The sequence below is a fragment of the Oculina patagonica genome, chromosome 4 (assembly GCF_052425735.1).
Source record: "Oculina patagonica isolate OP01 chromosome 4, crgOcupat, whole genome shotgun sequence".
Taxonomy (NCBI): domain Eukaryota; kingdom Metazoa; phylum Cnidaria; class Anthozoa; order Scleractinia; family Oculinidae; genus Oculina; species Oculina patagonica.
Genome location: NC_135761.1, coordinates 19,768,988 through 19,792,480, shown reverse-complemented (window position 1 = coordinate 19,792,480; position 23,493 = coordinate 19,768,988). Strand labels below are relative to the sequence as shown.

At 36.9% G+C, this 23,493-nt stretch overlaps 2 protein-coding genes across 14 annotated transcripts in view; both read right to left on the bottom strand.

The window, feature by feature from the left end:
* LOC144651855 (collagen triple helix repeat-containing protein 1-like) overlaps window positions 1–23,493 on the bottom strand; it is a 72,711-nt gene that overhangs the window by 34,356 nt on the left and 14,862 nt on the right. Inside the window, exons 2-5 of one of the 9 annotated variants that reach the window (XM_078511892.1) lie at window positions 5,279–5,434; window positions 2,957–3,002; window positions 1,513–1,561; window positions 349–398 (exon numbers count right to left, since the gene is read on the bottom strand). The gene's annotated coding sequence lies outside the window, so the exon portion shown is untranslated. Of the gene's footprint in view, window positions 1–348; window positions 399–478; window positions 516–1,512; window positions 1,562–1,642; window positions 1,694–2,956; window positions 3,203–5,278; window positions 5,435–23,493 lie in introns of those variants that run through there. The other 8 variants (XM_078511895.1, XM_078511891.1, XM_078511903.1 and 5 more) reach the window with 8 other exon arrangements.
* The window catches only part of LOC144651803 (collagen triple helix repeat-containing protein 1-like), a 132,810-nt gene continuing 117,055 nt past the window's right edge, over window positions 7,739–23,493 (bottom strand). For 3 of the 5 annotated variants that reach the window (XM_078511808.1, XM_078511809.1, XM_078511810.1), the window contains 2 exons: window positions 23,136–23,474; window positions 7,739–8,226 (listed from right to left, as the gene is read on the bottom strand). In XM_078511808.1, coding sequence (XP_078367934.1) covers window positions 7,870–8,226; window positions 23,136–23,474 — 696 coding nt within the window. In that variant the 3' untranslated portion in view covers window positions 7,739–7,869. Of the gene's footprint in view, window positions 8,227–22,027; window positions 22,964–23,135; window positions 23,475–23,493 lie in introns of those variants that run through there. The other 2 variants (XM_078511811.1, XM_078511814.1) reach the window with 2 other exon arrangements.

Below are 23,493 nucleotides of genomic sequence, written 5' to 3'. Positions count from 1 at the left end.
GTATTTTTAATAATTTATCTCTGTAAATTTTTACGCAATTCAGTTTTTAGACTGTCATGTAAGAATATCAATAAACTATCTATCTTAATCGCTTAAATGTTAAAATGAAACTTTCGATTTAACACTGAAGTAAATGTTTTCAGTCGGGCGAAAACAAACCCGATTTTTAAACCTGATTTGCACTTCTGGAACAGTGGCAGCAAAGATTTCTTATTAAGAACCTTTGAAAACTACGTTCGTGGGATTTAAGACCCATTTTGAACCATATTAATGTAAGCAATAGTGTTTCAAAATGAAAATGAATGATCTACCGATCCTCGTAAAGTAAATTGAACAACGTTAACTTACCTTTGAAGTATCTCAACGCCTCTATCGTCTGAATGGAAAAACTGAACACGCTAAACAAGGAAGGAGAAAAAAACGAGTGTTAGATCTAACATTGAAACGAAGAAAAGAATCCAAAAATAATAAAACTTACATCTTCAACTTCTACAATCCTTTCGTGTCGCTGTTCAGAACTGAAGTGGACTACTTTTTCTTATGCAAGCAAACCCTTTGATTTGTTTATTGATTTTAGGTTCCCGTAAGAACAAGTTTGTGAAACATCATACATATTAACTGTTTTTTTTTTTTATTCTAACCAGCAATACTATTGGCTAGAACTGTTTGCTTTCCCCTGGTTTTTGTCCAATGAAATAACAGCGTATTTTTCTGCATTTGCACAATCTTCTCTTTTTCACCGATGGGTGTGAGTCGCATGCTGTTCCTATTTTTTTTATTTGAGATTGTACACTTTATTTTTTTTCTGAGCGGGACGACAAAATTTCTGTTTCGTTGAAACAAATCAAAATCATAAGCAAAGTATGCGAGGAAACCAGTGCTCGTTTGAAAACTGAAACGCTTACATCGAGCTTCTGACTGAACAAGTTAGTTAAACAGCGTATCGATAGGACAAAATTAAGAAGGCCAATTTGTCATACAGTTAGAAAGTCACTAATAAAGACAAAGCTAAAATTTTCCATTTTCCTTTCTTAAAAGCCTGCTCAGAGTTGAAAAATTAGAAGCAGCATTTATAGTATAAGAACTTGTATAAATTATCCAGATTATCGGATTGTAAATAATGTTTCTTTTTTTTTAAATGTTAAAAACAAACATTCGATTTAACACTGAAGTAAAGGGGTTTCAGTCGCGGGAAAAAAAAAAGTTTTGATTGTTTAACATTTGTACTTCTGGAGCAATAGCAGCGAAGATTTCTCATCATAACGTCTGCGTTTGAGGATTTTAGACCCACTTTGAATTATATTACTGAAAGCCTTAGTTGTTAAATAAAACCAACTTTTGAAAATCCATTCACAATAGGATGAGTAGAGAATTTAGTACAATACTGACAACTTAAAAATCTGGTTATATCATTTTTTTTTTTTTGCTTTGTCTAGTCGAAATCTAAGCAGTAGTGTTTAACATGAAAATAAACATTCTACCGAGACTCGTAAAGTAAATTGAATCACTTACCTTTGAAGTAACTCAGCGCCTGTATCGTCTGAATGGAAAAATGAACACGCTAAACGGGGAAGGAGATAAAAACAAGTGTTAGATCTAACATTAAAACGAAGAAAAGAATCCAAAAAATAATAAAACTTACATCTTCAACTTGTACGATCCTTTCGTGTCGCTGTTCAGAACTGAAGTGAACTACTTTTTTCTTAGGCAAGCAAACCTTTTTGCTTTCGGTTTATTAATTTTAGGTTCCCGTAAGAACAAGTTTGTGAAACAGAATACTGATAAATTGTTATTTTAATCTAACGAACAATGCCATTGGCTAGAACTTATTGCTTTCCTCTGCTTTTTGTCCAGTGGGATAACAGCTTATATTTCTGTATTTGCTCAGTCTTTTTTTTCACGAATGAGTGTGAGTCACATGTTTCTATTTTTGAAAGCAATTGCACATTTTTTTTTAAAGCTGGACGATAAAATTCTGCAATAAAATAAAATCAGACAAATAGCACGATCTGTTTAATATAGTCTCTAAGAAAAACTACTGTTTTAACTCTGCGCCTTTGTTCGAAAAATGTCCGGTAATATCTTCTGTTTGGCTGCTGTGAATTCTAAAATGAAATAAATTTTCGCTGAATTAAGAGAGAGTGTCAGGTTATATATATATGACTAGGTATTATATGAGGTGGTTATCAGGTTAGCGAAATCTGAGCAAAGTGCTGTTCTTGATGTAAAAGATTAATCTAGACGAGTGTTTGATTATACAAGTGCAATATCTTTGTCCCTAATCTGGGTTAAAATGTACACGTACAAACTGTTTTATCACAACATTTTGGTCTAAATCATCTTTATTATTTCCTTCACATTTTGGTCTAAAGTAATTTACTGCATAAGAATTGTGTGTCCTTTGAGCTTGTTATAAGGCTTATGTTACAGTGTTTTGCACTAAAAAAATCGCTCTTCTAAAGTTAGCTAGACCTTGTGGTTGAAAGATAGGGGTTGATCAGAGTCACTCGCTGAAAGAACTCGATAAAGGTGAACATGATTTATTAAACTTATATCATGGATGATCAAAAAAATGTCAGTGAAGTGTACGTGTATTTGATGAAATTAACTTGAGCCGGACTAACTTGTTTGACGGAAAATATCTTCCATTTACAGAAAAAAATAACATTAAACCTAGCAATGCAGAGCCGGAAAGAGATTGTCACATGAACATGAACGTGAATTGCCTCTTATCAATGAAATATCATAAAAAATCTGAGCTGCTAAATTAGTCAAGATTAACGAAATAGTTCAAACTTACGCAAAGGGCTGTCTGCAAATTAATTACTTCTTGTTTTCTGAATTTTTCAAGCAACGTCATTTTAATATGCGCGCATTGAAAGCCTTTGTCTCTGTCTCTAAAACTGCCGACCTAGTTTAGTTGCATGCATCTCAGTTTTAACACTAAATCATTTACCTTTGAATAAAATCAGCGTCTGTGTCGTCAGATGGGAAACAGAAAGCTAAACGGAAGAAAAAAAAGAATGAATGTTAGATTTAACATCAAAACCAGAAAAGAAATCAAAAATAAGATAAAAGAAACGCAAACTTACATCGTTACTTCTTCAAGCTAAAAAATAAACCTCAACTACACACTGTTTCTGACTTACTGTTTGTTTAGTGAGGTTCCCGTCAGAACAAGTTTGTGAAAACAACAAACACATGTACACAACGTAATATCTATTTTATCTAACAAGCATTAGTAGAAACTCAGCTGTGTTCTATTGGAAATACGCGAATCTGATTGGTTCTCCCACTGTTTTCTATTCGCCGATAGCGGTAAGCGGTAAATTGCTTGATTTTTGTCTCCAAAGTGCACAATATTGTAGGTTTTGGACTGCAATCCTTTAGAGTTTCTACTAAAACAATTAGACTACGAGCCCGAGTTTTCTATGAGCGATAGTCAACTCGGCTGCGCCTCGTTGACTATTTGCTCATAGAAAACTCGGGCTCGTAGTCTAATTGTTAAATGCTATTCGCTTTCTACACTGAACGTTTTCTTCAGTCGTCGATTTGTCCAATAGGATGAAGCCTTTTATTCTTGTCACGTCAGTTACTGCTGCTATGCAATATTCAAACAAACCAAAGCCATCCTCAACAATGACTTTCTGCTGCGAAAGAAAAAAATAATAATCGTGTCCTGGATTATAAAAAAAGACTAGTTTCTTAAACCTAAGGCCAAAGTAAATAATCTTTGGAACATTACGAGATAATTATTTAATTTCATGTTTACAAGCGATTTCGTCCATCAGTATTCTAACTGCAAAATTTCAATCCAGAAATATGATTAAGAGTGCGTTCCCTTTATTGTCTAAACCCTAAACAGCGTAAAATGTTTCGATCTTGCGGCATAATTACATTAGCTACGCTTTACATTTAAAAACAGGTCTACCTCAACGATAACAAAAGCTTTATTTAGTAAGACAGAAATTTCATCTTACTGTCCATATGGAAATCAACTTACTTTGGAAGCAAAAAGAAAATAATATTTTTTTCCTCTCTAGCTCTTTTATAATGAGGTGCAAGTGTCTGCTCAGTCACGATATTCGTACACATAACTCAATTCTAACCAACCGCAGTAACTCCCTAGCGTTTTCACTCGCGGCTGTCATTATAATGTTTCATCGTAAATATTTCGGTTCAAGTGTTTGTGTTTGTTTTACACGAACGGAAAACGTTTTGTTGTTTTCTTTTCTTAACTGATTTTAAAAAACAAAGCAACTGTAGATAGTATAAAAAATCTATCAATTGATTGGATCCTCGGCCGACGAAGTCTCAGTTTGGATCAAGAAGAAGGCTTTGATTTGCGACCAAAGATGTCAACAAAATCACAGTGCAGGTCATCACCTTGCGTGTACTGAATTGAGTACCTCGCGTCTCCACAAAGCGTAAAAAGTCAGCTTATAAGTTTGTTCGTCTCTTCCTTCGGAAATTGTGCGGTTCAGACAATTTTCTTAACTGAAAGGTGATGAAAGAAAGTGGTAGATTCCATTCACGACCAGCATCAATAACTGTTGTGATTGTTCATATTCCGTTATTTGATGTCGAGCTGGAATTATTTTTTCATTGTTACTGTGTAAAAATTGGAATTTTCGTCAATATTGATCAAGCAGGTTTAATAATTCGTTAGCTTAATTTAACACCATGTTTCCTTCATCCATTATTAGAGTGAGCCCATTCCAGCTCACACATCAAAATATTCTGTGGCCTGGAACTGGAACAACTTATCTAAACTCTGTAAAACGTATCTGAACCATAGTCGCTTGCTATGTCTGAACTCTAACAAAGAAAAGCTACATTAAATGTGTGTTCAGTCCACTGCTATGGGGATTGTTATTTACTTGAACAGCTAGGCGCATGACTATGTTTTAAGCCTTATTCAACTAACGAACAATTAGTTGCTGAATTTTTAGATGCAAAAAAATATTGACTCACAAATAAAAGAAATTCTATAAGAGTATGCATGTACTGGGAGTTGCAACTACAATTTCTCGAACCATCGATGTCTCGAACCTCGAGATAACTCAAACCAAAAAATATTTCCCTTCCCTCAGTCAAACACTCATTTCCCTTGGTGGTTAGAAAAATCGGGATTCCACTGTACTGCCTTGTAACGTTTAGATAATAACGAATTTGTTTACGAATTATTTGAAAACCCACGCTCGCTAAGCTGGGCACTTCTTGTTCAAAGAGAAAACAAAAAATAGCTTAGACCAAAAGAAGGCGACGACGATCGTACCTGACGATAGCTTCCGTTGAAGGTTCGAAAAATCGGGATTCTATTGTACTGCCATGTAACGTAATATTCACCGATCAAGCGATCAAGCTACGCGCTTACTGTTCAAAGAAGAAACAGAAAATCACTTGGACCAAAAGAAGGCGACGACAATCGTACCTGACGAAAGTTACCCTTGGATCAGGTTCGAAAAATCGGGATTCCACTGTTCTGCCATCTAACGTAATATTCACTGATCTAGCGATCAAGCTACGCACTTACTGTTCAAAGAAACAGAAAATCAAATAAACCAAAAAAGAAAAGGCGACAACGGTCGTACCTGTAAGGACTCTTAAAAGTCTTCTCTTTTTGTCGAGGATACATCGAACTTTGCGCTTGGAAATTTTTCCTTCATTTTGGTTTTATAATTTTGACCTAAATTCTTGTTCCTACCGGTTCGTCGTTGAGCACGAATGCATTGTTGTTAGCCGTTTATTACTGACATTTCTGACAAAAATGTTTGCGATAGCCCTTCTCATCGTCCAATGAAGAAGGTGATTTCTGGTTTTCAGTGTGTCAAAATAAGGTTAAGACGTCAAGTAATTTGAAAAAATGAGATTTGGTTAACAATGATCAATGTTAAGTTTGTTTGATATAACAATTTTCTTATCATTCAAATATTCAAATTTAACGGCTTGTTTGTGCATTTGTAATCACGAACACTGCGATGTTAATGTAATCAATACAAACAAACTCTTTTCAGACTGTGAGCCGTGATGTGTTTATTATTAATTTTTATCGAATTGTCAAGATAAATAGAAAAATGTTCAGTTAGAGAAAGAAAGCAAGACCCATTTCGATCCCATCGTCCGTCATTGTATTACCCATTGGGATAAATAAGGGTAACTGATTTACGGTAAATCATGCCTGAATATATTAATCGTATAGACTGCATAACCGTGAACGGTTAAAAATGAAAATCATCGAGTTTTAGAAGCAAAACGAAAGCTTGGGTATCAAGTGAGGGTGTCTGCGGACAGAAAGGAAGAGAATTCTTGGCTCGCACGAAGGAAAATTTTGCACGCGCGTCAAGTGCCTCTCGTGGCGCCATTGAGTCAATATTTTGATCAGTGGCGAGTATTTGAATATTCTAGCGCACAACATTTCCTGTATTCCACTCTCGATGAAGTTCTTTTATAAGGATACATCGAACTGCGTGCTTGTAGATTTTTTCCTTTCTACAACTGAAGAGGAACGATTGTATAAAGTGTTTGACCACTAGCATCTTCTAAATCTTGTCTCCCAGTGCGTTATTGACCAAGAAGCAATCGTTTCCTTTTTTCTTCCCTACATCCAAAAAGGTAATTTTTGGTTTAATTTTGTGTTCTTTTCGTTATCCATAGTTTTTTTTTTCGAAATTCGGCAAAATAAGTTTAAATGAACGTCAACAGTGAAAATTTTTTCCGTACTATTTTCTTATTTTAATTCATTAGTTTCAGTCTAACCGACAAAAGAGCTTAATGCATAATTTTTCAACCTTACAGCTTCACCATACAACGTGAATTGTTTTAGCCTACAGACGGTAACTAAAAATCTTTTCAACATACCAAGATCACTTCCAAACGTCACTGAGTCAATATTTTGACGGCAAATATTTGAGTTTTAAATGATTGAATTTAACACTTTTGAAAATAGACCCTTAACAAGTGCTCCCCCTTTTTCTGTTTACTTAAGCGTAACTGAGACATAAATCAACATAGGGAAGGAAAAATTGTTTTATTTAGGCGATTACTTAGAAATTATAGTTGTCGAACGTTTTTACGAAACTTTACTTGAATGTCGAAGCGCTCTTTCGAAAAGTACATTAAAAGAAAGGTCATATGCTCGCAAAAGAAATAGAAGGGTCCAATGTTACCCAATTTATTATGCCTTTACTGGTATCTAATCAGGCGCGTTATTTTACACGTCCACGTTACATTTTGCGGAGGCTGGAAGCAAAGTTTAGTGAAGTAAACTTAAAAATACACCTAATAGATAGAAAGTCTCGAGCGTATGAAACGATGTATGGGAAAATCACACCATATCAAACGGCATCGACTCAAAAAGATCCTCGAGTCGTTGTTTTAGAGGTCAAAATTAGCGCCCTATTAAAACGTTTCTGTGGAAGCTTCTAGCTAAAACTCTTTTCTTCAACTTTTTATTAATTTTTAACTTAAAGAGAATAACTTGTACACAGAAATTGCGCAATAAAAATATAGGTCACCGTGCGTATTTCCGAGAAAATGACGATTAATCTGTAATGCGAGCCAAAAGAAAAAACAGCCATTTTGTGTATGTGCGCGTTAATTACCGTACGTGTAAAATTCTGCACAGAAAGGATGCGCGCTACAATACTAAGGAATCATCTTAATAATAAAAAGTGCCAAGCAAGTACAAATTAAAGAAAAAAATGAAAGCACACAGCCATTTAGTAATATACCTGGACTTTATTCCTCAGCTGATACATAAGTTTCAAATCTGATGTAACGAACGCTTCTAAAGACAACAGTGTAGTTTTTCTATCATTACTATACTAAAGTTCTTCTACAAAGTCCAGTGGATCACGTGTCGCGTGTTTACTGCTGAGCTTTTGGCACCTCTTCGACGAAGATCCGGGACATTGAATGCCAGCCTGTGTATGCATCGGCAATCATTTGGCCAGTGGTACACTTGCCAACCCAGAATCCCACTCGCACCTTTCCCTTGTGAATGTTATTACAGTGACCTTCAATATGGCGGTGACGGTGAAGGTTGCTGCTTTTGCCTTTTGCCATGTAGAACGCACCGTCAATAGGTCCAGGAGAGCTGCACTCGGCGCCATTGAAGGTGAAATACCAACGGCTACAGCAGTCGTCACAACCAGCAATCCTGAGATTACCAGCAAAGTAAACATGGAGGGAAGTGTCTGTGAAGTTCTTCATAAATTCGCAGTTCTAAGGAGATGATAACCAGTCATAATAATAAATCTGGTCTTAAATAATAATAATAATAATAAAATCTTTATTTGAGTGTCAAAAACTAAAATAGCAGTAATAAAACCACTAAATGGGGACACTTTAAAGTAAAAGAAAAATAGTCATTTTCGACTTGGAAAGGAGAAGAAGCGAAATAAGTTTAGTAAATGGATGAAAATATTGCAAAATGAAAAAAAGTAAGAAATAACTAGTAGTTATTTCTTTCTTTTTTTTTTAATTTTGCAATATTTTCATACAATATTATCATCATCAGTAGTATTGGATCTCGCAGTTTATATACTCAGAAAAGAAATAAATTGTTATTTCGAGACAAAACTAAGACAAGGGGACAGACTAACTTTTGTTAATAAGGTAATAATAGATATTGCTAATAGAATGCTACCCCTGTGATCTAGGTAAGATGCTTGCCCGTCTTTGAGACGTGAGGAAGACAACTTAAGGTCATTGCCCAGAAATAAAACTAATCATAGATTTTTAACCAAACTTCGCCTACTGGTTTATTACTTTAAGGGAACTTAAATTTTGAAATTAAAAAGGGGGGTCACCATATTCGTTTAGGAGCAGGAAGACCTTGTATATTCCATATAATTCCTTTATAATTCCTCTGCGAGTACTGGCAAACTACAAGTTTTTAGCGATAATTTATTTTTCAAACATTGGAATTGATCTGTTTTCATTTAACAGAAAGAATTTGATAGCTACACCCATAATATGAAAGAAAATTGGTAGGTCACCATACTCGTTTACGAGAAAGCGACAATTTACTTCTCTCGCGGACTAAGTCGCATAGAAAAAAGCCGCCATTTTGTTTATGTGCGCGCGCTATAATTACGCGTATTTTTTTTGCGCAGTAAGGATGCGCAATGCAATATAGGGCAATGACCTTAAAAAGATTGCCAAACAGAATAACTCAATGTATAACCAAGTCGGCCACGAAAATGCTCTTCCACAGCAAAAGTAGTAATAATGGCCCTCTTTAAGTAGTAAGTCCAGTCTTTCCCGGACTTCCCTCGACTCCTTTGGCTCCGTCACATCCATCACGGCCAGGTGCCCCAGGGGAACCCGGCATGCCAGGCATACCGGGAATACCATTTTTCCCAGTTTGTCCACCTTGACATAACGAGGTCTGTATCGAAAAAAAATTAAATACTGAAATAAGGAAGATTCTTCCTACTACAAAGCTATCATATAAGATAGTTAGAATGGGTGGTTTTCACTGTCAGGCCACTGTCACGTCGCGAAAAAAATAAATCCAAAACTATTGATTAAACTAAAAAAAATCAAGAATATTACGGGTTGTAGAAATCTAGTATTTAAACTACTTGTCCAATTCTAACGTCTGTTCGATATTCCGTACTCTAGTTATCCGTCTAAATGATTCACGCCAATTTAGAGAGCGCAGTATGGAAACGCCATGTTGAAGCCCAACTGCTTGGGCTCCAACATGGTGGCCGTAAAATCAATGAAAAGACCTGGCATTAAAATTGTGCTACAAAAAGCTGTCAGGTCACCCTCATGAACAAGTAAACATTCACATAAACACTTCTCGCAAAACCACAACTGTTCCGATTGTTAAAAATCGCGGGATGAGGCACTTTTTTTAAGAAAACGTGACAGCCTTCTGGAGGCCATCTTTGATCTCGTGTGGCGTGAAACTCCGAAATTCAAAAGATGGCGAACTCTATCGAGCTTAAAACCTGCAACAAGATATATATAATAGTCAGTGAAGAATAAAAACTCAGGGGTCTTGCCATTCTGGGTTTTCGCATTTTGATTACGTCAAGTGAAAACAAGAATAAGAAAAAAAAGTAGGGATTTTAAGACATTTGATCGCCCTGGCTTTTTAAGACATTTGAACGCCGTGGCTTTTTTTTAAACATTTGATCGCCTAGCTAAGCTTTTAATGCTCGTGCTTGTTTGTAATCACTCATAAAACACCTCCGATTAAATCGTTGCAAAAATTGCCTGAAAAATCACCCCGAAACAATTCTGGCGTGTGTCCTTGTAGTAATGGCTCTTAATGTTGATCCATTAATATACTTATTAATTAAGGTATTTAGAAAATTCATGTAAGTCTGTATTAAATAAGTCTGATAAAATAGTCTTAACAAGTAAACATAATAAATGCAAAAACGGGCAAAGAACGCTTTGAATGATTAGGTGATTACAGGTGAGTTTTCCTGAATACTGAACGAAGGAGGAGGCTGGAGGCCGCACTATAACAGATATTTTTGTATTTATTTGGTCAGGGAAAAATCAGGTAATTTTGGAACTGATGCGTGTGGCAACCATGAAGGCGTTTGAATTATGTTTTTCAAATAATGGCTCTTAAACACGTTTTTCCTTGTAAGGTGTCTTGAAAGAATTGATTGTTTAATGGTACTACCGGAACATTAGTAGATCAGTTTTTTCATTTAGAAGCCATGAAAACCGTTACTGGTTTAGTAAAACCAGGTTTTCAAGAACCATCCATAAGTTGATGAGCGGCAAATTTAGTGTAATACTGACAACTGTAAAATTAGGCTATCTTTGTTTTTGTGTCTTTAATTGCTGTATCTTATTAAGCTAAATGATACTGTTTCAAAACATAGATGAATATTCTACCGAGACTCGTACAGTAAATTGAAGTTATTTCAGTGATGAGATTTAAGTAAAAAAAAACTGAAATAAAATCAAAATTAATCTTTTTTGAAAGTGGACGCTGGATGCCGCTACCATAATTAATAGTTTTGTATTTATTTGGTTAAGTCAGGGAAATTTGAAAGTCAGGGAAATTTTGTTAACTGATGATGCTTGCTGTTGCAACCATGAGGAAGATTGAATTATATTTTTCAACTAACGAATCTAACACACGTGTTTTCTTGTAAAAGTTTAATATTTAAAAAGGATTGATTGTTAAACACTTGTTCTACTGAAACATTAGTTGATCAGTTTAATCATTTAGAAGCCACCAAAAACCATGTTAACCGGATTTAGTCCCATTTTCAATTTTTAAATTATTGGAATGCCTTGCTGGATTAGTAAAACCGACTTTTCAAAAACCGTTCATAAGTTAATAAGCGGAGAATTTAGTTTAAGACAATTATAAAATTAGGCTATCTTTGTTTTTGTGACTTTAATTTCTCTGTCTAGTCGAAAGATAAATGATATTGTTTCGAAACATAACTTGATAAATGTTCTAGCGAGACACGTACGAAGAAACTCGGCGCCTGTATCTAAACGGGCAAGGGAGTAAAAACCAGTGTTGAATAAAACATTAAAACGAAGAAAATATACCAAAAAAAAATAAAACTTACATCTTCAGCTTGTAAGTTCCTTCCGTGTCGCTGTTCAGAACTAAAATGAAGTGCTCTTAGTCAAGCAAATTGTTTTTTTTTTTTTTTTTTTTTTTGTAAGGTCTGGTAAGATCACGTTTGTGAAACAGTATACATATTGTCAATTGATCGTAAGTTATTTGTGGGTAATTTATTCTTCTGTAAGTAACTTTAATGTAAGCAGCGTATATCATTGTAACTTATTTTTTTTTGTTAGTAATTATTCTAGTCTTGTAGTATTGTCAGTACGTTAACGGTTATAATGGACTATGTTGACGCGCTTCATGTGAATTGTCGATACTGTTAGTTATTTTAGTATGTTTTGTAATTGTTGTGTCATATGCTGAATAAAATTAAAAAAAAAAAAAAAAAAAAAAAAATGTCATTTTCATTCTAGCATTCATTCGCTGTCATTCGATTCATTTGCTAAAACTATTTGCTTTCTCTGCCTTTTCAGTTTAATGAAGTAACGGCTTATATTTCTGCGTTTGATCAGACTTATTTTCACGAATGGGTGTGAGTCGCAAGTTGTTCCTAGTTTTGAATACAATTGCACACTATAGTTTTTCTAAGCGGGGCGACAAAATTCATGCAGCAAAAAATTCAGATTAATGACAAGAACTGCTTAATAGAGAACTCAAGTCTAAAAAAACAACAGTCTACTTCTGTGCCTTTGTTTGAAGAGAGTCAAAATACGGACTCTGGACATTCTAATACTATCCTTTGCTTGACTGCTGCGAATTCCAAATTACAGTGAAACCGCGGGAGAACCGTGAACGTCTAAAACTATTTCTGGAATGTTTATTGTCTTGCAACCAATCAATGAGATGCGAAATGAAACTCTTAGCTGTTTACCGCAACAACCCGCACGAGTTATTAGCTGAAAGGTTTGGATTTCTCACGAAACAACAAGTTGGCTTTTTCTTCCACGATAAACCCTCAGTTTTACCGCTAACAAACACTGAAATTGTTATTCCTTTTCCAATTCAAACGTAAAAAAATGTGCAATAATTATAATTTTATCTAAATTATTCAATGAAGATCCATGTCCGAAAACATATAAGTAAAAATTAAAGGCCTGACCAAACGGAGATGCAAGTGGACGCAAGTTTTCAACTAGCGTTTACTTGCGTCTCCGTATGGCCAGGACTTGCGTGCACTTGCGTTGACTTTGATAGAGATCAACGAGTCAACGCAAGTTTTGCTGCTTACTTCAAATACTGCATTGCAGCGCGCGCAGTAGCATTTAAATGGGTTTTTTGATAACTTGCGTTCACTCGCGAGTCCGTTTGGCCACCCAACGCAAGCTTTTACGCAAGTTCAACTTGCGACTACTTGCTTTCCGTTGCGTTACCGTTTAGTCAGGGCTTACGAAAAAAAAAATGAAAAACGTCAAATCTGTATTAAATAAGTAAAAAAAAAATGCACAAAAACGCTTTGAATGGATTAGGTGACTACAAGTGAGTCACCTTAATTAGTTTTCCCGAATACTGAATACTCGAACACTGGTCGAAGTTATTTAGCGATGAGTTAATTTTTGGAAGTGGAAGCTGGAAGCCGCTACTAGATATTTTTGTATATATTTTTGTCAGGAAAATTTTGAAAACTGCTGATGCCTAATGTTGCAACCATGAGGAAATCTCACACACGTGTTTTCTTGTAAGGGATTTTTAAAACGATTGATTTTCTAACACTTGTATTACTAAAACATAGTAGATCCGTTTTCTCATTTAGAAGCCACGAAAACCACGTTAACAGGATTTAGTCTCATTTTGAATTTATAGATTATTGAAATGCCTTAATGGTTTAGTAAAACCGACTTTTCAAAAATCATTCATTAGTTGATGAGAGGAGAATTGAGTATACGTATGGACAACTGTAAAATTAGGTTATCTTTGTTTCTGTATATTTAATTTCTCTGTCTAGTCGAAAGATAAATGATATTATTTCAAAACATAAATGAGTGTTCTAGCGAGACTCGTACGAAGAAACTCAGCGCCTGTATCGTCTGAATGGAAAACTGAATACGCTTAACGGGCAAGGGAATAAAAACCAGTGTTGCATCTACTGTACCATTAAAACGAAATAAGAATCCTAAAAACAAAATTAAACTTACGTCTTTAGCTTGTAAAATCGTTTCGTGTCGCTGTTCAGAACTGAAATGAACTGCTCTTAGTCAAGCAAATTGACCTTTTTGATTTGTTTTAAACCTCGTCCCGTTTATTGATTTAAGCTTCTCCTAAGAACACGTTTGTACGTTTGTGAAACAGCACACATATTAAGAGGACATATGCACAAATTTCAAACAAAAATGAAAATTCTTGGCAAGAGCCCTGTAATGGATTTCGCTCATTCTCTTACCATGGGTAGGCCTTAATATAAAATAAATCACAGTATACTTTGTTTGGCTAAATATCGATTTGTTTTCGAGAAAATCGATAATTCTAAAATCCAGCAAAATTGACGCTTTCGGAGCTCAAAATTTATGCCGAGTTTGTTAGCTTCGCGTCGAAAAATAAAGCACTCTGGAAGAAAAGTACCTATTTAATATCGAAGAATAACATCAAATTAGTACGTCGAAAGCAATTTCTGCTCTTAAAGTCCTTTTATTTACAAAATATAATTAAGTTTATTCGACACACTTTTGATTTAATTCAAAATAGGTCAAACTTATCGCTTTATTTAAGTATGAGCGAAGCGAAATAAATGGCCGAAAATTTGGTGTTAGACAGATAAATGATTGTTCTTTTCGATACTAAAAGGATTTCCTGGAGAAATGATTTAGTGCGATGCTTTCAGATCTCAAAGTTGCTTAAAATTCGTTAATTTAACCGACCGTGACATTGTTGATCTTAACAACATTATGTAAACATTCCACGCAAAGGTTAATTTTCCCCATGTGAACTTCAACTGAGTAAAATAAAAACATAGACTTGCTTACCGTGGTGTTCGCTGATACATTGTAAATCCTGTTTTCCTCATTTACGACAAAACCTAAGCCCTCGGCGAAGCTGTTATCCAATTTTCTTGACGCGCCATTTGTAACTGATTTCCACGTATTGAAGTGACAGTTCTTTTCCATGCATTCTTGAAAACAGTCCTGAGTCTTAACTGATCAGTGTAAACAGGAATACGAAGTACTTTGCTTTAAATCAACTTAAAGCTTAGCAGCAGGGGTAGATAAATCGATACGGCCGGCGAATCTTCGTTTCGAAAACCGCCATTTGAGATTTGTCGGCCCTTTGTCCTGCGGTATGCAGATAATTAATTCACACTTGAGTAACTTCCGGCACATGAAATCGACAACCACCGTGACCAGAAAGCACCCTGCTTTTTGGTGATTGGTTGAGGCACTATTTTTATCATTTTAACATAAGCTCTCAATGAAAAACTTTTGGGCTGAGAGAGTTGTTAAATGGTTGTTAAATGGTTGCATGAAAGCGCTTTTAACTTCCGGGTCGAAAGTTCTTCTGTTGCGTTGCTTCGCTTTGCTGCATATTTTTTATCCAGTTCTTACCCTTGTTCAAATTCTTGATTAGGCTAAGGCAAAACAGTTGTAGAGTCAACTCTCCCTTATTGAAGATCTCTATAAGACGGACACCTGGTGTTAGTCCTGTCCTTGCCGTTTTTTCAGTCATTTTTATACTCTAACCAGCTAGGCTACGTTTACACGGGACCGGACCGGAGCCGTTCCGAACTGGACCGGACCGGATCGGCCTCTGTTTACACGGAAGCGTTTGGCACCGATCCATGTGTTTACACAGGACGGTTCTGGAACCGGTCCGGAACGGTTCCATAACTTGACCTGCAAAATAGCAGGTTCAGTTTTGGTTCCGTCCTCACCGGTTCCAGAACGGCCCCGTGTAAACAGAAGGCCTATCCTATCCGTGTAATTAGAAGGCATATCCTATCCGAAAATCGGACCGAAACGTTCCGGACAGTAGCAGTGGTTGATAAATCGATTCGGCCGGCAAATCTTCTTTTCGAAAACTGAGATTTGTCGGCCCTTTGTCATGCGGTGTGCAGATAATGTATTTCACACTTGCGTAACTTCCGGCACATGAAATCGACAACCGCCGTGACCAGATCCCAGATAGCACCCTGCGTTTTGGTATAGTATTGGTTTAGGCACCATATTATTGCTATATTAATATAAGCTCTAAATGAAAAACTTTTGGGCTGAACATGTAATTAAGTTTCACTTTAGGTAGCTACCGTTTGTGAAAGTTGCTAAATAGTTGCATGACAGCGCTTTTAACTCCCGGGTCTAAGGTTCTTCTGTTGCGTTGCTTCGCTTTATAGTTTTTTTTTGTTCTTACCTTTGTCCAAGTTCTTGATTAGGTCAAGGCAAAACAGGTGAAAGCAAAATCTAAGATGTTATCGTTGGATCCTTCTTCCGTGAATATTAAAAAATATGACCATGTATATATTCTGTTGGGGTCCGGCGTAAACAAGGGAAGGTGCCCCCCGCCAGAGCTTGCGGGGAGGGACAAGCGCCTCGCCGTCAGGGAACCCAAATGTTTTAAAAATATCATAGTCATTATATAAATATTTTGTTTTTAAACCTGTTTTCCGGTGTGTTTTTGAGTTGATTTGGAAGCTATTAGGGGAAAACGGTTTAAGTTTCAAATATTATCCGCAGTCTATTCCTTCATAAATAAGACGGTTATAATTATAATACGACTTAATAACTTTATAATCACCTTAATTCTCAATTCAATAGGCGAACTTTATTAGGAAGGAGTTGTCGAAGCTGGGGTATTCCCCAAAAACGGCTCTGTGCCGTCCAATGAGGTCGTGGTTTTGGGTTCCCGATCTAGAACGGGATTTTCAATATCAGACGATATCTAGAACGAGATATGGTATTTTGAACACACAAAAGTTCCAAAATATCAGCAGCCAAAACGGGGTGACTTGTTTCTAGAACGCGGTATCTTTTGAATGCAAGTTCTTTCTAACTGAATACCAGAGGCCCTTCCAATTACGCTGGTAAAAAGGGAATGTTATGCTTCTAACAATGCTTGTTTTTTGTCCGATATAATGCTCAACTGTAATTATGCTCATTTTTTTTTAATAATGCTACTTTGGTATAAATGCTTTGTTGTACTTCGCAGAAATAAATACAAAATATGGCATCACGTCAGAAGTCCATAACAAACTTCTGATTACGTGTACTTTTCTTCACCTAGCTTAATCTAATGAAGTGAAAAGCACCCTTTCCTTAATTTTTACACCAATAACTTTTTATACAGTCATAAATGTTCAGCGTTTTATTATAAATTGTTTACCGTGACTGGTATTACAACTGCATATACATGATATATGGTCCCTTTTTTCCCCACCCCTTCCCCACCTTTCCTTCCCGCTTTTATTTCGCCCAATCCTCCACAGGAGAAAGAAGGAGAGCTTGTTTACAGGCTAGACTACACAGCGGAATATATATTTTTAACTGACATTCACGGGAGACGGATCAAACGACGCCATCTAAGGCTTTGTGTACAGCCAACTCTCTCTGAAGCGGGTACCTTCGGGACCGGCTCCAACTCAGTTCGTCTAAAAGAGATCTCCGTCTTATAAGGATTTTAACGTCGTTTCAAATTTTCCACTGAAGAAGGGACAAAAATTTGAACAAGGGTAAGAACTGGATAAAAAATATGAAACAAAGCGAAGCAACGCGGAAGAACTTTCCACCCGGATTTCATGCAACCATTTAACAACTCTCTCGAACGGTGGCTAACTGAAGTGAAACTTTATTACAAGTTCAGCCCAAAAGTTCTTCATTGAGAGCTTATGTTAAAATGATAAAAATAGTGCCTCGACCAATATTTCGAAAAGGAGAGTGCTATAGGGTCACGGTAGTTGTCGATTTCATGTGCCGGAAGTTACTCAAGTGTGAATTAATTATCTGCATACCGCAAAACAAAGGGGCGACAAATCTCAAATGGCGGTTTTCGAAACGAAGATTCGCCGACCGTATCGATTTATCTACCCCTGCTGCTAAGCTTTAAGTTGATTTAAAGCAAAGTACTTCGTATTCCTGTTTACACTGATCAGTTAAGACTCAGGACTGTTTTCAAGAATGCATGGAAAAGAACTGTCACTTCAATACGTGGAAATCAGTTACAAATGGCGCGTCAAGAAAATTGGATAACAGCTTCGCCGAGGGCTTAGGTTTTGTCGTAAATGAGGAAAACAGGATTTACAATGTATCAGCGAACACCACGGTAAGCAAGTCTATGTTTTTATTTTACTCAGTTGAAGTTCACATGGGGAAAATTAACCTTTGCGTGGATTGTTTACATAATGTTGATAAGATCAACAATGTCACGGTCGGTTAAATTAACGAATTTTAAGCAACTTTGAGATCTGAAAGCATCGCACTAAATCATTTCTCCAGGAAATCCTTTTAGTATCGAAAAGAACAATCATTTATCTGTCTAACACCAAATTTTCGGCCATTTATTTCGCTTCGCTCATACTTAAATAAAGCGATAAGTTTGACCTATTTTGAATTAAATCAAACGTGTGTCGAATAAACTTAATTATATTTTGTAAATAAAAGGACTTTAAGAGCAGAAATTGCTTTCGACGTACTAATTTGATGTTATTCTTCGATATTAAATAGGTACTTTTCTTCCAGAGTGCTTTATTTTTCGACGCGAAGCTAACAAACTCGGCATAAATTTTGAGCTCCGAAAGCGTCAATTTTGCTGGATTTTAGAATTATCGATTTTCTCGAAAACAAATCGATATTTAGCCAAACAAAGTATACTGTGATTTATTTTATATTAAGGCCTACCCATGGTAAGAGTATGAGCGAAATCCATTTAAGGACTCTTACCGACATATGTTTGACCGTAGGAAACCTGTGCTCTTAAATTGTCATTTTCATTCTAGCATTCATTTGCTGTCATTCAATTCATTTGCTAAAGCTATTTACTTTCTCTGCTGGCGATTTTTGTTTAATAGAATAGCAGCTTATATTTCTGCGTTTGCTCAGTCTTTTTTTCCGCGGATGAGTGTGAGTCAGTCATGTTGTTCCTATTTTTGAATGTAGTTGCACACTATAGTTTTTCTAAGTGGGACGACAAAATGCATGCAATATATAAAAATTCAGATAAATAACAAGAACTGCTTAAGAGCAAAGATCCACTGAGACCGAGCCAAAACAAAAATAAGTGGCACAAAACTTCAACATCAGAATTCTAGATATGCCGCCCACAAAAAGCCTATGGTAGGCCTATAAACGTAGTGGGATTTTTTTCTTCAAATATTTCTTCGACCGGTCAAAAACTTATAAAACCGTTATGAACCCCAGTGTCTAAAACACACAAAATAAACATGACTCATACCGTGTCGTAAACTTCGCACTGGCTCATTCGCATTAAATGAAACCCAGTTTATGAGCCTAGAAATGTACTATTGAAGTGTTTATAAGCCATTTGAGTCCAATCTTTTCTCTCTAAGTTAATTCTGAAGGTCACGGCGAGCCGCTGAAAATCACTAAAATTCGGTTGCTCGAAATTCTTAATTTGGCGCTCTTTTTCGAGAGAGAATTGCTCTACCCGGTAAACCTCTAAATTACTTGAATTTCAGATATTTTGAAAGGGGAGATGCGTTCTCAAACCTAGTGTAAAAAGTTATTTCGGGCTCTCTATACGCGCTGAGTGCGAACGCTCTCAAAATACTTATAATTACAAAATTAACTGTCACTGAAACGTAAACAATACCCACATTCTTCCGACCAGACAGTCCAAAACGTCTTCTTCTGAGTCTTTCCTCCGTTTTCTACTGTTATTTAGATGTAATCGTCAGCAGAAGCTTCCTGTTAAGATCATCCAGAACGCCATATCTGCCAAATATCGAGTGTAAAGCGAATTTCGAATCCTATCGCCATCTTTGATTATCTCCGCGTTGACATTCAACATTCGACCACTCTCAGGTCTGTCAGTGATATTCCCATCTCTTGTTAAACAGCCGTCGAATAAATGTACCCTTCTTGTATCAACCCTTTGATATCTCGACAGAAATGCCGGACCGTTCAATTCATGGTCGGAAACAAACGAGCCAAACGATGCACTCAAACGAGCCCGTTTGAGTGCATATTTTATTCTTTAAACGAAGACTCGACATCCATTATCGCAAAAATTTGGAAAAATATATCCTTTAAATATTTGCTTAAAAACAGTCGTTTGGTCAACGCAGTTTTTCCCAATTTCTTTTCTACTGGTGGCGTGCCTTTTCAGTGCACCAAAATGTTTTGCCTCTCTTACGGTATAACGATGGGGTTAAAAAGGCGAGTGGGGAACAAAATGATGAGAAAACACAGTGTATGACATTTTGACTGTTACATCGCTGCAACCTCGTTTATTTATTTATTTTTTAAAAGAATTCCTCGTGCCTGCCGCGTGTAGCTAGCCTGCGTCGCAGTCAGTCGAAAGCGCCGGGTTTTGTGACATATCCTGCTGCAACGCAGACTACGCGCGTGTGGCCAAAAATAGCGAAGCGCGCGAGGTACGTCACGACTCAAACAATAGGGAGCTTTAGCAATGACGATGGCGACGCCGAGGACAACGCCTGGTGCAAAATGAATTTATGTTTAACTCGAGAATTTCGCAATTATCCAGAGATATTCAGTGCATCTATTGGTTTAGGAACTAACCGAAGCTGAATATGTAAAGAAAGCGTTCATCCCCAAATAGAAATACGGAAATTTTGCTGCCTTTGTTCACGTTCTCAAATGTACGCGGAACTTGGTCATTTCACGTTGTTGTTACACAGACAACGGCCAAGAAATGTACCAGGACTTTAAACGCACGTACAGAGTTATTATTTTGCTCGTTAAATCTTTTGTTTGATGACGTTCTCGTTCTCGTTGCCGTCGTGGTTTGCTAAAGCTCCCTATACTCAGGCAAACAAACCGAAAATGGGGGACGATTTTCCTAAAACACTTTCTAAAAAAGCTGGTGTTCCTAAAACACTTTCTAAAAAAGCTGGTGTTCCTAAAACACTTTCTTGAAACAGAAACTTCACCTAGATTCCTTCTATTTCTCTCAGAACACGCTGATGTTGTCAGTGCTTCGCTATTGGAACAATCAAATCAACAGGGCGTCTGTGGATTATATCCAACGCCATCATGGATTATATCCAGTGCTTATAATTTTGCAATCAGAAATCCAAAGATTGATCGCTAACAAATGGACTAAAACTGAACACTCGAGTGTCAAGTAAAAGTGTTGGCGGAAAGAAAGGAAGAGAAATCTTGGCTCGCGGGAAGGCAATTACACGATCAGTGGCGAATGTTAAATTTGAGTTTTTAGTTGTTCGACAGTAGCTTTATTCCGCTTTCCAAAGTTCTTTGATAAAGATACATCAAGCTGCGCGCTCGGAAAATATTGTTTTCTGTTCATATTGGTATTAAAGTAGCGCTTAATGACATCTATATAATCTTCTGAATCTTGCTTCATAGTTTATTACGTACTGACATATCTGGCAATATTGTAATAAATTTTGTAAAAAAATTTCTTTGTCCCACGCTCGTTTAAAATTTACCACCTTTATTATTTACTACAAACTTGATGATTTCGACATTGCTGATCCTAGCAGTATGCAGGACGCGTGTCACATATCAACCTAGTAAATGGCGCAGCTCACAACGAGTCTCTCGTAGCTCAGTTGGTAAGAGCGCCCAACCGGTATCTGGGAGGCCATGGGTTCGATTACCTTCGGGGGCTCAGAATTTTTCTTTGTCCCATGCTCGTGTCATGTTGAAAACTTCATCTTCAAATAAATATCGTCTTACTGCACCCAATAAATAAAGATTTTTGGCTCTGTGTTCTTTTTTAGCTTTTTTAAATTCAAAACGTCCAGAATGCCAGCTGAAGGTATTTTAGTCTCAAGATTAGTTTCAAAATGAACAACCCTTCTGTAACGTCGAATATGAGCTCAGTCTCCTTCGCAATAGCAATTGGCTAAGTATGTTCTTAAAACAGCTAGATTAATAGAACAATTTCCGATGTCATGTTGATAATTTGTTGATTGGATCACCGTATAAGAGCATAAATATTCTGTAAATAAAGCGGTATATATATCACAGCTGTATTGTGTAGGCTATATTGTAAAGATTGTTGAGTAAGTATGGATATAAATTAAGTTAAAGGTGTTGGTGGAAAGAAAGGAAGGTGGAATCTTGTCCTAGGCTTTCATTTACAACTCGCACAGGGGTTTGCACGCGCTTCGACAGGACAATGTCAAGCACAGTTCCAAGCGTGGCGTTTATTGAGTCAATATTTTGATAATGAGTATCTGAGTTTTGAGTGATCGTGTTTGCTTTTAAAACTATTATACCGAAAATAGACCCTCCGCACTCAAGTGGCAGATTTTCTGTTTTTTAATGCGCAGCATGCATTGAAACATCAAGAGGAAACTGCAACCTGACAGGTATATAATGTTACTGGACTTTATTTCTCAACTGATACAGAAGTTTCAAATGTGTCGATAAGAACGCTTCTCGACAGCAGTGATGAGTTTCAACTACATTACATGAAATTTTCGCGACACGTTAATTTCGCGATTTTGCGAAAACTTTGTATTTTTAATCACTTTAAATTCGCGTTTTTGAGTAAGACAGTTCACACAATTGACATTTCCTTAGCAATATTATTTAACATACCCTTGAATTAAATAAAACGACTTCATCAAGGGAACAAAAACGTCAAAATTAACAAAAACGCAAGAGCGGGTCTTATTCTCGGCAATAGCAACAACAGAGCAGTTCTCACAATGTCTACAAGTAGGTCATGTTTGTACGTGCATGAGTTGTTGATCTTGAGTCAATTGACGACAACATCCATTTACACTGAAAATCCTTCCTTCAGGGTACTAAACTTAATTTTTTTGTTGATATAAAGTGAGTCACTTAATTTTCGCGAAATTAAAGTGTCGCGAAAATTTCATGTAATAAAAGATATCTTTACTACACTAACATTTTCTCTAGAAAGTCCAGTGGATCACTTGTTACGTGATTACTGCTGAGCTTTTGGCACCTCCTCAACGAAGATACGGGAAATCGAATGCCAGCCAGTATACGCGTCTGCAATTTTGTGGCTAGAGGTACACTTTCCAACCCAGAATCCCACTCGCACCTTTCCCTTGTGGATGTTATTACAGTGACCTTCAATATGGCGGTGACGGTGAAGGTCGTGATTCTTGCCGGTTCTCATGTAGAACGCGCCGTCAATGGACCCAGGAGAGCTGCACTCGGCGCCATTGAAGGTGAAATACCAACGGCTACAGCAGTTGTCACATCCTTCAATCCTGAGGTTACCAGCAAAGTAAACATGGAGGGCAGTGTCTGTGAAATTTTTCATAAATTCGCAGTTCTACGGAGATATTGATTAGTCATAATTAATTGGTTATAGATAATCACTTCCGATGAGGAAGGTAGAAGGAAACAAGTTCTGTAAATGGATGAAAATATAGCCGTATGGTCAAACTGTCAATGCTATATATCCAAGTGCATCTCTGAACTACAAAGTGACTTAAATGACTTACCTGGATCACTCCTGAGTCCTTATCTTCGCCTCTTTTCCAAGTGCATTCTTTCCAGTTCATGTGCGAGGAAAGCTGAGGTGTTCCTGGAGTTCCACTGTCACCTTTCTCCCCTCTCTCTCCTTTTTGGCCGGCTGGGCCCTGGACACCAGGTTCTCCATTTGCTCCTTTCTTTCCTTCTGCACCAGGTGGTCCCTGGGGCCCAGTCTTTCCCGGACTGCCCTGGTCTCCTTTGGCCCCCTCACGTCCATCACGGCCAGGTGCCCCAGGGGAACCCGGCATGCCATGCATACCGGGAATACCATTTGTCCCTGGTTGTCCACCGTAACACAGTGAAAGAGGCTGTAAAAAGTGAAAAAAA